Source organism: Pteropus vampyrus, unplaced genomic scaffold (genome assembly GCF_000151845.1).
Source record: "Pteropus vampyrus isolate Shadow unplaced genomic scaffold, Pvam_2.0 Scaffold12, whole genome shotgun sequence".
NCBI lineage: Eukaryota > Metazoa > Chordata > Mammalia > Chiroptera > Pteropodidae > Pteropus > Pteropus vampyrus.
The window spans coordinates 11,014,525-11,030,011 of NW_011888793.1; the positions used below are offsets into that span (position 1 = coordinate 11,014,525).

The 15,487-nt window shown below is 35.5% G+C and overlaps 1 protein-coding gene across 1 annotated transcript in view; it reads left to right on the forward strand.

Annotated features, from left to right (window-relative positions):
• The window catches only part of LOC105305969 (EGF-like and EMI domain-containing protein 1), a 453,542-nt gene that overhangs the window by 54,927 nt on the left and 383,128 nt on the right, over positions 1–15,487 (forward strand). Inside the window, 4 exon segments of the mRNA XM_011380831.1 lie at positions 821–955; positions 3,332–3,441; positions 4,714–4,753; positions 4,755–4,816. Of these exon segments, the coding sequence (XP_011379133.1) occupies positions 821–955; positions 3,332–3,441; positions 4,714–4,753; positions 4,755–4,816 (347 nt within the window).

Here is a 15,487-nt window from a genome sequence, read left to right on the forward strand (position 1 = left end):
GGAGACAAAGCTAGACTGGGTTTTCTGATGGCAAGAAAAAACATCAAAGTCTGACCCCAGGGAGGTTAGTGCATGATATACAGGTAACTTTGGGTACATGAAAAATATGAGCGGTTGGGCCAACTTGCTTTTATAATTAGTTTTGTTTTCAAATATGAAATAATTGATATGGACTAGTAAATCATTCATCACTAAGTAAAGCATTCCTCAGATTACAAAAGGATTTTAATTCTGACAATCCAGGTGATTTACCTGCACACATTTAAAAATTAAAGATCATATGTCTAAAATCCTATAAATTTCTATAAACTTTCCATAAGGAAATATTAATATAATGGGGCTGGTTGGAAAATATTTGTGTTTAAACAAGCATTGTGTGTGAAGCTGAACTAAGCATGATGATGGAAAATATTGTTCAGAAATAATTTCTAGGAAAAATTTGACGGCTTTTAATGAAACCGCCTGTTTTTTCTTCATGTATATTGAGAATTGTGCAATTCTGTTCCTTTTAAAATTTTGTCTACTAAAGATCTCAGAACTTAATTTGCACCTCAGTTTTTCTAAACACATGGAAACTTATGGCTTTTATATTTATCTTCTAAATGTCTCCTTATTTTTAAAATCTATTCTGATTTTTCTTTTTCCTGGGCCTGAATTTTTTTTTATATATTGCCTGTATTTTCCTCTCTTACATTATGTTTTTATGTAAGTCACCACAAGCTTTTTGTGGAAGATGGAGGAATGAATGATTCATGTGTAAAACGTAAAGAAACAATCTATTTTTATTGCATCATTTCTCTCTCTCTTTTTTTTTTCCAAGGCCAAATGTTTGTGAAGAACAACAACTGACTGTGGTGGGCCTTCCACACCCGTATGTCAAAGCGTTCTCACACACTGTCAAGCTCTGGAAACAGGGCTGTGTTGGCCCAAGGTGGTGTGTAGGTTACGAGCGGAGGTAAGGGTTACTGCATATCAAAACCAAAAGTCCCAGCTGCATTTAAAGGTTTCATCCAATCAATTTCAGAAAGTAATTATATAATTAAATAAACAAGAGTAAGATATGCCTTCCAGGAACTTTTGGAATAATTTGTTTTCCTTCAGAGACAGGATATATTATTCACTTACTTTAAGCCTCATTGATGAGTGAGGTGTTTTGGGTTAGATGGCACTAATTTTACCACCTGAGAGAATAGGCTATTGAGAGCTGAAGATCAGAAGACTGGCAGAAACAAGGAATATTGTGTTAGTTTGCTAAATTTAGTATCCCTGGATCCGGGGCATCTACGGTGGTGAAAGAACGTCTGACCTGCCCTTGGTTCTCTTCTAACACTTTAAAACCAGGCGCTTCTTTGACTTTAGTGTGGCCTTTGAATTAGGATTAACTCAGCAGGTTGGGAGAGGAGAGAGGAAAAGCAAGTACAGCGCTTTCTATGCGTCAGGGCTTCATGTGGACTTTTTTTTTTCAAAGTTTTAAAATAGTTTTACAAAACATCTCAGTACCTCTTAATACAGATAAGTGCTAATGGATTAAGTTTTATGTAAATGAATCAATTTGGTCTGAATTGAGGGTTAAAAAAGTATGGCTTTAGATTAATAAATTTATTATTGTTATTATTATTAATATTATTACTACTACCACTACCTTTGTCAAAGGAAAGTTGAGAATATTTAATTATGATATAATTAATTATAAATAACTGGGTTTGCCATTGTATAGAAATAGCAGGACGTTGATAATATGAAACTAAATAAAATATTATAAGGCTAAATAATTTACGGTGGATATTTACATAATATGTGTGCATACTCGTGTGTGTGTGTGTGTGTGTGCGTGTGCGTGTGTGTGTGTTTAACCTTCAGATGGATAATCTTTTTTTCGGTCTGTGCTCTGGATCTTTAAATCAGAAAACTTCCCCTGGCTCTTATTAGCTTTGTGGCCTTAGGCAAAGTTCCTACATTTCCCTATGCCTTAGTCTGTGAAGTTAGAAAAATAATACCATGCATGAGGATTAACTGAAAACATATTTGATACATGTGGCACAATGCTTATTACACAGTAGGTACTCAATTTGTTTGTTCATTGGAGTACTTGTTTTTGAAAATGGCTTTTTATTTAGATTTTCTGTATTCTCCCATGAGGTTTAATTATTGTTGATATTAGACTGAACCAAAGAAAGTTCACTACCAGTAGACATCAGACTTGGAAAAACAACCATGAATAAATAGAACATTTTATATTTTTATTCTCAATAGCTTAGAAGTTTTATCTATTCTTTATTCGGTAAATGTTTATGACACTAGCTGTGGAGTTGAGGCAGTGTTTGGCATCTTTGCCAAACTAATATCCCTTTTGTTTGTATATAAGTATGCAGACCTATACTTATGTCCCTATACTTATACTGGAGACATACACATACAAAATATTAAGTTACACTTCAAGATGGTGAATAACTAAATGTCATAAAAAGTGATAAACGACCAAAAAGTCCTGCTTTGAGAGAAGAAAAAAGAGCACTATACATTGGCATGATGGGGAAAGAGAAGTTGGAGGAAGTGTACCTTGAAATTGGCTTCGAATAATGAGGGGGGTTTGGGCTAGAGATATGAGGATTGGTATATAAAGGGGAGAAAATATGTTAATACTTTTTACAGAAACAATAAATATGACATTGATTTGATAGAAAGGAAGTTAGCCAGTTTAGAAATGCTTAGTATTATGGTATATTAAAAGGTCAGCACAGATAGCTATAGTTTAGTGTTTTCAACCTTTTGTTCATTATTGTCCTCATAAAGAACCTTTGTAATCTTTTAAATAAATTTTTAGTAATTGTCTTCTTCCCCCGTAAGGTTTTAATACCACAGATATACTTTGTATTGGTTTTATACAGTGCTCCTTTGTAGGACCATAAACCATTGTATTAGGTAAGATTTTTTCCACATCTCTCCTACCAAAGAAATAGTTGTCACTAGCTTGTGGATGATGTTACCACTGTTGAGAATGCATGCTATAGTGGAACCAATGTATGAGGGACCTTCACAGTCACATTGAAAAAGCATGTACCTTATTATCCTTCATGATTTCATTATTCTCTTGATCATTTTGGGTTTCATTCTTGATCACTTGAGTGACTCTCAGGATAGTTTATACCATAGGACATGGGGGTTCCTCTTCATTTTCATTAACCTATACCTATATTGAATCTTGGTTGCATTTATAATGAGATGTGTGTGTGTGCACATGCGTGTGTGTGTAAATGGCAGGATTTGGGTGTGAGATGACAGCTTTGCCTTTAGAGAAGGCATTACTGATTTAGATTGCTATGTTTCCTAGGACCCGGTACTATACCGGCTACAGACAGGCATACAGCATGGAGCTGCATACCATCTACCGGTGCTGCCCACGTTGGAGCCGGCAGGATGATGACCCTGGCTGTCTACGCTGTAAGTTATAATTCTTCTTGTCTAACTCTCTGTCACTTGAAGTAATGGTTTCACTCTGTATAGGGTTTCAGTAATATGCCTATCAAGTTTTAGGCATCTTTAGAATCACCACAGATTCAGAGCATCTCTTTGGACTGAAAATTCATACATGACGTGCAAAAATACACAAAAAGCTTTTCTGTTAAGTGTTTCTAATGAGAAGTCAGAACTCAAGACCCATAGAACTGCTGCTTTATATTCTGTCTCTTTATTTAAAAGACAGTGTATTTAAAGCCAGCCAGTTACACCTTGACTTCCATATTCCCTTTCCATTTGCCCCTGTCCCATATCATTAAATTTGTAATCCATGGTTGACTCAAAAGTCCAGAGGGAAATCACTATACTAAATCTAAATGGGATTTCTCACCTCGTACATGTGATTAATTGCAGAACTCTGGAGACAGCTTACTTTTTAAGACGAGGTATGCAAATGTCTGGTGAGAATATTCTAGAACCTTTGGAAGAGTTCGACAGCATTCAAACAGCAGAAGTGGTGGCAATATATAGTTCATTTACACCAGGAGAGATGGCTCCATCTAGCAACAACTTTACCTCTGTGCTTATGGTTATTACCAAGTCACTTAAAATGTTTCAGTGTACTGCAATCAATGTGGCACCATAGCTCAGCAATTTATCTCTCCTGCTATCCTGTACCTTAGGGAGATTGCCACCATCTTGCTTTCATCCCCACTGTGCTGTCTGCTCTTGAAATATCTTAGTGAAGTTGCCTCAGGCTTCCCATGTTAAGCAGGCTTAGTGTTAAGTGGTGTTCCCAGGGTCACTGTATTTGTAGGCAGCGCCAGACCACTGCAGCTGGCTGGTTTAAGCTCAGGGTAAACATCTGCCCATGGCGTCATCTCAACTATATTGTAAACTTCTGGAAATTAATGACCATGAGATGAACTCTTTATACTGTTTTATGACCCCTATCATAGTCCTTTGTTTCCAGTAAGTATTGCAATTTCTCGATTGATTTTTAGATTGTTTTGGCCACGTGACTGCATATCTACAAGTTTGAGGTGACATGGATGCTACCACATATAGAGCTCTACAAGACTTTAGAGCACAAGGCCTTAACATGTAATGAAAACACTGTTTAACCATGCCATGGCGAGGGCTGAGGACTGATGGAAATTTCTAGATTATATTTATATTAGCAACTTGGTACTTACATTGAAGATTTTCTTTCCTTCAACTCCATTCTCCATCTCCCCTTAACTCCCCACCTTTTAGCTGTCTCTGCAGTAGAGGCTTGTTTTAACGGAGAGACGCTCAGACAGTGAAGCCCAGAGATGCCAGTGCACCGAAGGTTTTCAGGGACCCCACTGTCAATATGGTGAGTCACCAACAAGACCATTTTATAGATGCTCCTAGATTTATGACGGAGTTATGTCCCAATAAACTCTCCTAGGTTGAAAATATCCTGTCGAAATGCATTTAATACTACACTGTAAGTGTGGGTTGTTTACCCTGGTGATTTTGTGGCTGAGAGCTGTGTCTCACTGCTGCTGCCAAGCATCCCAAGGGCGTTTATCGTACCACATATCACTAGCCTGTGAAAAGATCAACATTCAGAATTTGAAGCATGGTTTCTACTCATCGTGTATTGCTTCTGCACCATTGTAAAGTTGAAAAATCTTAAGTCAAACTGTTGTAAGCTGGGGACCCATCCGTATTATGATTTGGAGTTGTCTGCTTTGCTTTTAGGGGCCAGCCAATTTTGTCGATTCAGACTAATGGCTGGGTTGTCCCTATGGATATCAATGAGCATTTAAAATGATCCACTAAGCAAAAACCTACAACCTACAGTGTACTCAGCACCACAAATTATGCTTTGCAGTTTAGTATTTTTTTTTCCATTCAGTTTTAATTATTCACTATAAGAGTTCAAAGGGCAGCAGTAAGTACAAAATGGTCTGTTTTATAAAGGAAATGGCAGCTTAATAAGAAAACCTCATTCTGACCTCAGATATTAAATCTTTAATGGAGCTATGGTTTAAAAGTACTGGTACAGTATTCTTCTGTGAGATATCTGTGGTTTGTGAATGAAAAAAGTGGGGATTAATAAAAATTCAGTGTGATGTGATATTTACTACTTTTGTATCCTTTACTAAAAAAAAAAAAAAAAAAAAATTAACACCTGCCCGATTCTCAAAGTTTCAAAACTTGGTAACGTAGTCCTCAAGGTTGGAACTCTATCAGCTGTCAATTTTGAACATATGCATCTAAGATGTTGCTTGTGCAGGAAATTTTTGCAATGGCCAATGATATATCCTTTACTACATCTGCTGTGCATTTGGGTGCTTTCAAAAGAATTTGTTTTGACTTGGTCGTCTGATTCTAATCTCCAGAGAATGTGAACATATTCATGTTAACCTTTTCAGGACAGGAAAAAGAAAACAAAACCAATCTTATAGAAGAACTTAAATAGGTGTAGAAGCTAATGAAAATATTGTATTTATTATCTTATGTTGATATTTCTGTCTTCTCCTATCCGTTACTTAAATCTTTGTAAGTGAAATTGGAAAGTTGCTGAGAGCTCATCTCTGATGTCCATTTGTCTCCTCTACCCTTGGCAGAAGGTTAAGGCTCAAGATTTTCATGGGTCACCTCACAGTTATTCTTGTATATTGATCATGCTTTTTTAAAAAACAAATTTGTGAATTAAAATGTAGCTGAATTTTAACCCCAATTTATTCTTTGACTATGGAATTTTGATTCTGAGACAGAGGTCAGTGTACATGTTGAGCTCTATGGTGTGTCTTTAACTGTTTCCATTATTTTCAAGAAGCTAACAGAAATTACATCGATCCGTGACAAACAAGTTATTTGCCTCTAACTAAATTGTTTCAACTACATGTGCAACACTGGTTTCCTCATCTCGATCACTAGCTGTGATGGGCAATTACACATGTCACTGATTCATTAAAATTTTTAGAACATTAATTAATTATTACTTTATTAATTCATATGTTTAGGTAGAGCAAATCTTTCAAAACATCAAGTCCCTGAGGGGAAAGGTAATTAAAGAGACATATGGTAATGATAATGGCCTAGAAATTATACCTGGATTAATTTGTTCTTTATTTTCTGCATCACTACTTGAATATTTTGATCATTCCAATTTCTTAACAACTTTTATTTACCGAAATAATTAAAACGCTTTCTGAAATTCAAGTAGCTAGACTTCGTATTTTTAAATTTTGGGTTGGTGAAAATATTAGATTATTTTGAACACAGGCAGACTCTGTGTCTTTTCACAAGTTTGTATACTACAAAGTTTTAGAAGTCTTTAGAGACGACCAACTATACAAAATACTTTCAGGAGTCTGAACTGCATTTTCAGTATTGTCGTCCAAGTGTGTTTATCTTTAGATTTTGATGTTTCTTCTCTCACTGTAGAACTGTTGAATTCAAAAAGAAAAATTGATGCATTATGAGGGGTATATATCCTGAAGTAGGAATTCAGGCATCCCCTACATGGTATCATATTTTATCCAGAAAAATGAGATATCACAAAGTATGTAAATTTAAGAGGATTTTTTAGAGGAATTTTGGAGACTTCCTAGGAAATCAGATATTTGGAGAGACAAGTAGATAACTCAATTAAGAAAGAATGACATTAGCTGCATCTTGAAAGTGGATTAAAAATGACAATCAGCAAAGGTTGTTTTTAAAAAGAATATAATTGATAGGACATATACTCTATCAAACAGTTTAATTATAGTCTAGAGTTACTGCCTATAATCTATCTCTTATCCAATGGCTGGGTTTGAGTTCTGAATTATGAGTACATGATTCTTGATCCGATTGGCACTACTCCATCTCTCTTTCTCTCTTTCTTTCTCTATCTATCTATCTATCTATCTATCTATCTATCTATCTATCTATCTATCTATCTATCTATCACAATGCAAATGTTGTTTCTCAAGTTATATACATAATCCAAGTGATAAATAATTCAAATTAAAAATTCAAGTATAAAAAATTAACAGTAATACAATATAAAAATACAATACAATACAATAAATACAATAAAAAATACAATAATAAAGTAAAACAATAAAAAAAGTAAAAATGGGTAGTTCTGTTTTCCTCAGATACCATGTGGTTATGCTTCTGTGTTTATTCGTATTGATTCACACATATGCAATTTTACATGCAATTGTCTTCTACATATTGTTTTTTCATGAATGTCCCTCATTTTTTTTTTTACCCTCCTCTTTCTTCTCTCTTTTTCCTTTCCAGCTTCCTCTCCCTTCCCCAGTAACAACCTGCTGAATACTCTTGTATTTCTCTGGACTCATATAATCATATACAAACAACTTCATAATTTTCCATGATATTGATGTACCATAAGTTTTTCAACACCCATTCATGATGGGCATTCATTTTGTTTTCAGTTTTTTTGGCATAACAATCAGGGCGCAATAATGGGGTGCTTTTATTTCTGTGCTACAGATTCCTAACAGTGGGATTGTTGGGGTCAGTGAATACGTGTTTTAATTTTAATATACTTACGGATCAAAATATTTGTTTAAATTATTTGTAAAATGTTTTCATGGTAACGGCTTTACCAATTTACCTTGTTGGGACAGATTAAAATTTAGATGAATGCTAATTATTTACTTATTTTTTTAGAACACAATAGGAAATCACTTGTATCTTTATCCAAAAATGGAAATCTGATAAAGTGTCTAGGATCCGTTATTACAAACATGGGTTGCTCTTGGTATAGGGTAAAGTTGACTTTATTTGAGATGTATGGGAAAAAAGAAGTATAGAAAAAACAGATGGCCTTTTAAAAATGGAGAAAAGAATCTAGTCAGAGAGAGAGAGAAGGGAAATACTAATAACTGAGAGAAATGCTTGAAGCTAATGATGATTCTAAAAATTGGTGATCTACTTAACTCATTTGAAAAATCTGTCTATAATAAGGAAAAATAAAGAAAATGAATGTGGACAATTAGAAAGTCATGAAGAACTTCCTAAAATAGTGATTGATTAAAGGAATCGAGTGAATACTTTGAAGATTTGAACACAGGCTAGGTAGCTGGTGGTGAAATGTTCTCTCTTTTTTAATTCTATGGATCCAGGCAGAACAACTTGGAGTTTCATAACTGATTAATATCACTCACAAATCACACCTTTACCTTCACTTTTCCATATTGTCTTTCTCTGGTCATTAGGCATATTATAATTTACTTGGCTTATAGTTTAGTAAAATTACATTAACAATTATATAATATTAATAGTTATATAATATATTAATAATTTAATAAAATTAAATTAGAGTCAAGTGAATTATAATATGCCTAATGATTGGATGCTGAGACTCTGAGATTTTGTTTCTTTTATTCATCTATTCATTTATTCATTCATTCATTCAGTCAGTCATTTAGTTTACTAATCAGTCTCCCAGTTAGTCAGTAAATATTTATACACCAGACTGTGTGCTAATTACTGCAGATACTTAAAATGAATATGGTATCCTTAATGTAGTGGTAAATAGAGACCAGGAAACCTGTGATTATAATGTACTTACAAGATCTATGATGGAGGAAGCTTCTGTCCCAAAAGAAAACAGGAGAGGGTTTATCTTTGTCATGCCAGCAGATAAAGGAAGGTTTCTTATAAGACTTAAAAATACAAAATGCAACTTATTCTTAAAGATAAACAAAACAATAATGTGAAGTTGGGCATAGGAAATAGAATATTTCCTACAGACTTGATAAGCACAGAAAGTTCAAGGAATAATAATAATACAAATAATTCTCTTGGTTGCAATAAGAGATGCACACAGGATGTGGCAAAAAAAAAAAAAAAGTGTTTTTATTTACATCCAGGGCAGCAGTTCCTCAGTTTTTCTTGTTCCAGCCAAACCAGCTACTCCAGAACCTAATGCAAAGGTAGTTAACTGATTTGCAAGAACTTTATTTCCCTAAGTTCAGTTCCCCAGGTATATAGTCCAGCAATCAGGGTTTCTTGAACATGCAACAATGCTGGTTGGTACTATACTCCTGTGGCAGAGTACCCAAATGTCTCCATTACTTCAAAGTGTGATGTTCATGCACATGAAAAATAGAAACTCTTTAGCAGTTCTGGAGTTCAGATTGGGTCTCACCAATGACCACATGCATTCATTATCTTGGAGAAGTCATTTTATATCCTTGAGCCTCAGTGTTATCTTTTGTAAAATAGTAATAGTTCTAAATTTCCCCAGCACCTTCCATGCACCAGGCACTATTCTAAACATTTTATATAGATTAGATCATTAATTCTTACAAGTCTATGATGTGAATACTCTTATTTGCCCCATTTTTTAATCCGACTGAAACTGATATGGAAAAGATTTTTCCTCACAAAAGATTTTTCAAAGGGAAGCAACCCTGCTGACACCTTGATCTCAGACATCTAGCTTCTAGAACTGTGAGACAATAAATTTCTGTTGTTTAAGCCACTCAATTTATGGTACTTTGTTTAGCAGCCTTGCCAAACTAATATAGGAAGTTTAGAAAACATTTTCTCTTTATGCACAGCTTCATTTCAGCAGTAGGTCTTCTCAAACAATGAAAATGGGGAAAATTGGCAGGGGGCTTATAAAGAGCAAATCATGCTAAGAAAACTTGATGGCTTATTTTAATTGAATTATAAAATTAGTGAGAAGATTTAATTTGAAAAAATGCAAAATCATTACTCGAACACACTTATTAATCTACAATCCTAAATGAGCAGTACTAAGGGATAGTATGAAATGAAACAGAGGTTATATTATGGAGATAAATGGATATGCATTCTTAGCATGAAAAACGGTGTAAAATTCAGTGTTATTTTGTTCATCATGTGAAGATGCATTGCATTAGAGCCTTAAGCCCTCAGCAGGGTTCTAGCAAGTTCGTATTAAGACAACTGCATTCTGCTTTACATAAATTGACAGAAGGATATGGCAATTTTGACAAGGATTGGGACAAGTACAATAAAGGGACAAATAGACTGTTTATGAGAAAAGTAGAGCAGTAACTATCTGACATCTTCCCATGAGCCTAGTAAAGGAGCATCCTGCATTTTGGAATCCATGCAGAAGATTTACTATCATGACATTGATTTGAAAATAGCAGCATTGGAAGTGCTTTTACTGTGTCCTTTGCCTGGCCAGTGTTAGCAACCATAGTTGCGATTTCAAAAAGATTGCATGAGAATTACCTGATATTGCAACTATGACAACCTTAAAGTAGACTGACCTAGCATCATCCAGGGTTCTTTGATTATACAGGGTATAATTAGTGATGAACTAGAAAATATTAAAGGTGGGTAATAATGACAATAATAGCTAATTCATAAATCATGTTTTCTGCATGCTAGGTGCTATCCTAAATGTTTTATGTGCGTTAGCTCATTTAATACAGTAAACCTGTAAAGTAATATCACTTATAGGATTAATAATCCTCTTTTACAGATGAGACATTGAAAAGAGGTGTTAAGTAACTTATCTGAGATCATACACGTAGTAAATGATAGAGCTAGGGTGTGGACTCAGGCAGTCTGGCTCCCGAGTTCGTCCCTTCAACCACTATGTGATGCTGTTTAAAATATAAGAATTTTTCTGTTTATGAAAAGTGTAGTTGATATCATTTTCCTGAAAGGAACATAAGGGATTTATACTTTATTTTTAGTGCTTAAACCTGGTCGGCATTCTAAGAAAACAATCTTCCTACAAAAAGCATGAGTGTAATGATTCTCTTCATTTAAAGTTTTGCTCGTTATACATACATGTATTGAGTGACTGTTTAGGACCTGTGTAAGAAATACAGAACTCTGTTACTGAAAACCCTACATTCTCATTACACAGACAGGAAAACAAATCATTATAATGTGATGAATGGCGTTCTCAGAAACACATTAAAAGGGGCACTGGAAACAGGTCATGGTGGGGAGCTGGACTTGGGAAGTTGTGGCAAATAAGACTGCATATTAATACCATGCCACTCATTACTGCCATGCTAAATAGTTGTATCTCAACTCTTTGGATATGTAATGCTGCTGAAGATCTTAAAGAGGGCATTTTATGTGTAACTGTGTTTTAAAGATATGGGTACAATCCCATGGAAAGAGGCTGAAAACCGAAAGGAAAAGAAAATGTTATGTCACCGAAATGGCCAAATCTTGCATGTAGCCATTTTTTCATTTTCATTGCTTGCTGCTAAAAGTTTTCTTTTTAATGTCACACTTCTCTTATTTATCAGGTATAAAGGTATATTTAAAAATGCCCCTTCCCCTTTTGACTACAATTTAAGTCCTATTTTGTCTTAAGGAACTTAATACATATAGTTTGAAAGAAGAAATCCTAGATTAAAAAAGTTAACATGTTCTCCTGCAGATATTATTACTGTTCAGTAGATTTTGGAATGGTGTAGCTGAATTTCTGTTTGCCATTTGATTTTGAAGTATATAGGGTGTGATTTGAAGTATATGGGTAAAATTTCACCCGTGTGTGGTGAAATTTTACTTAAGCTTATTTATAAGCTTGGGTAAAGTGAACTACCAATGCGTTAACAATATCACTGTCAGCAGTGATATTTTAAGGAGTATCTTAGTACAGTTTTTCTGATGTATCTCTTGGTTAGGGTGCTGCAGCTTTATTTCTTAAATTTGAAACCATAAATTCCTTAATTTGCTGTAAAAGCCTACTGTAATGCCTATTGATGGAAGGGAGCATTCCATTCTTCTCTACTAGCATTCAGGCTGGTCAGTGTTAGTTAAGTTTGGGAAATTCTGTGTCAAGTAGCCTTACACTTTGTTTATTCTCATAGGTCTTTTCAGAGCCTTCACTGTGCTAATGTGTATTGAGATTCCCTCAGAGCAGTATCTAGATATCTAGATTCCTGAATGTTCTAAACCTGTGTGACTATATAGCCCCCTTTTTAAGGAGTATCTTAGTACAGTTTTCCTGATAATATTCTTCAAGTATTATTATTTTGTAGAACCCAGTTGCTTTGGAGGATATGTATGTATGTATGTATGTATAATTTAAATTCTCAAGTTTAAAGATATATATATATGTATATATATAGTTTCAAAATTAGATATAAAAAAACCTAAAACTATTTTTCAATCTGCTCAACTAATAATATATTTATATAGTAGTTAAGAAAACAGGTTTCACAAGGTGCTTTTCCATATGTTATTTCATTTAAGCCTCATACCCACTTGTGAGGGAATTCATATTATTCCCAAATTAGAATTGAGGTGACAGAGATTCAGAAAGCTTAATTGATGTTCGCAAGTTACAGGTTGTTAACAGCTGAGCCAAGACTTCAACCTAGACCTTTAACTCCAGCGTTTTGTGGTATTTATGTCCCACAGCTACTGGGGAAAAGCAGGGTTCGCTATAGACTCTGAGAGCTCCCCTGTTTTTGGCCACACTGTGCACTGTTCTGAGCTACAAAATGGATGGGGCAAAGTGGGCTTGGGGAATTCTCTCTCATCTTTCTCCATTCAGGCCCTCATGAAGTTTTCACAATTCATAATTTTTCTTCCTCTTCACCCATCAGAATTTAGTTCCATTGCTAATCCCAATAAACAACATCAAAGTAAAGTATCCAAGGGTACTACCAGTTTAACGTATTTGTATTTTAACAGTGAAAACGCAAAGCGTAACCTAAATGGTGTTTGAGTTCTGGCATTCGGCAGGTCAGGGCAATCTCGTTGGGTACGGGAGCTTTGAGGAATTCCTCTAAATGTACCGTGTAGGCTACTGTTCATTCTCTTTTCATTCAGAGATGCAGAACTGGCAGTGTCTGCCCCCTCTCATGCAGGTACTAATGTTGATGGCAGTCCACTCCTTCATGGTTGCTAGTGAGTAAAAGAGCTCTTGCTATATTGGTTCCAAGCCCATAATGCCAAGGTGTGAGTTTATAACCAGGAATCCTGCTGCACTTTACACCTGCCTTCATCTTTTCTCTTGCCTCCATATATGTTCCACTATAAGCTAGCTTTCTTCATCTCCATTTTATTGACCTTCAAAATGCCTAAGGGCATGGTTGCAACCATAAGCATGCGGTAAGTGCCCAAATCAAAGTCTTATGAGAAAATGAAGATGTGTAGTAAAGAATTTAACCTTATGCCAGAAGGGTTCTGCCCCTCGACCTCAGCTTTTCATGGTAATCTCTAAACCCTTGGGATTTCATAACTGATAGGAACATCTTTATTTGCCAGGGACCTTGTGTTATTGATAGTCTAAGGATATGACTCAGGGTGGGGGCTAGATACACCTGGATAGTCTCAGATTGGGGGGTCTTGTCACATTAGAAAGACCAATAACATGATTTAGGGTATAGGCTGGAAACTGTAGAGTACAATCAACCAAGTGGGCAACGAATCAGTGAATCAGTCCTGCCTATGTAAAGGAGTCTCAATAAAAACTCTGAATACAGGGCTAGGCTGAGCTTCCCTGATTGGCAGCAGTCCATTTGTATTGTCACACATTGATGCCAGGAAAGTAACATTTTCTAATTCTACAAGGAGAGGACAATGGAAGGTCCACTTATGGTACTTCCTGACTTCTCCTAATGCACTTCTTCCCTTGGATGATTTTAATACAATAGTGTTTAGTGATTTCCGTGAGTCCTTCTAACAAATTATTGAACAAGAATGGTGGTTTGGGGAACCGCCTGAACTTGCAGTTGGTATCAGAAGAAAGGGTGGTCTCTTGTGTAGACTGTTTTCTCTAACTTCTCAGCTGGCCCAAACTTTCTCAAAAGAGATGTATCTTCTCCCTTTTCTTCTCCTTCAAGAATAAAGTGCTTCGTGTCTCTGTTCTGCTTCCTAGTGACTGTGGGGAAAGGGAAAAATAAGTAGCATTTTGTGGCTGCTCAGTTTTACAGAATGGTACTGAATGAGGGCTTTCCTCATCGTTGATGAAGAATAATAGTGTCTGGACTGCCTAAGTGGGTTGAACATAAGGGCTTAACCCACCCATTTATTGAATCAGATGGCAAACCACGGAAGGCAAGTGAAAAAATAATGGTTTTATAACCCGTTAGTTTTGAAAAACACTGGAGACTAGGGGATGTGGGCGAGTAGGAAAATAGAACGGATAGCCCTGAAGTTTTAGGAGCCTGCCTGCATTTCGAATGCACATTTGTTGAAGTCATTGTAATGGTTTAAAAATGGTTTTTAAAGGCTATATGCTAAAGAATATTTAATAACTGGAGATTTAGTTATGTAATTTAAATAAGAGCTATTTTTTCCATTTTGACAGAAGAGATGATATGTTTTGTTCTGTTGTGAGTTCTAGTGACCCCTGCTTAGCTTTCATTTATCACAAATAATCTTCTCCAGGATACTGCAATTGCTGCAATGTTGAGATGCTTATATTACATCTAACCTTGGAGAAGGGTCAAAATAAATCTGTGAATTAAGCAAGAATATATTACAGCTGGCTGAAGAGCGCGTCAGGAATACCTGAAGAGAAAACAAAAACTGATTTTCCTTACAATGGATGTACAAGTTGCTGTGGCTTCTTTTCCATTTACTTGGAGTTTAGTAGAGAAATACTCTTCTTTATTTCAATCTTAATGTGGGTAAATATCCGTTTCGAACAGAACTCCCCTAATAGAATAGAGAAAGCACATGGTTGCTGGTTTTCAGTTACTCACTTATACAGAAGAGGAAATGGTCAGATAAGGCCTCAGCTGCAATAATCTCCACTTACCCAGAAACAAAAACACACAGTGAAAAACTCAAATACCCTAACTATATAAATGTATGGTTGACGGTGGGTTAGAGAAGATCTGCACATCAGGTAACCTCAATAGTAACCTCGTTGTTAACTTAGGGAATTGTGGATAAATGCTGATGGTGCCTGTAGAGGAAGCCAGGTTGCAGAAGGGTACAAGAAAAGGAGTGAGTGAGCTGGAAATAAAATTGAAAAGAAGCAAGTCACAGAAGACATACTAGAGATGATGGAAATTAAGACTAATGTAAGAAATATAAAAGTTAACATATT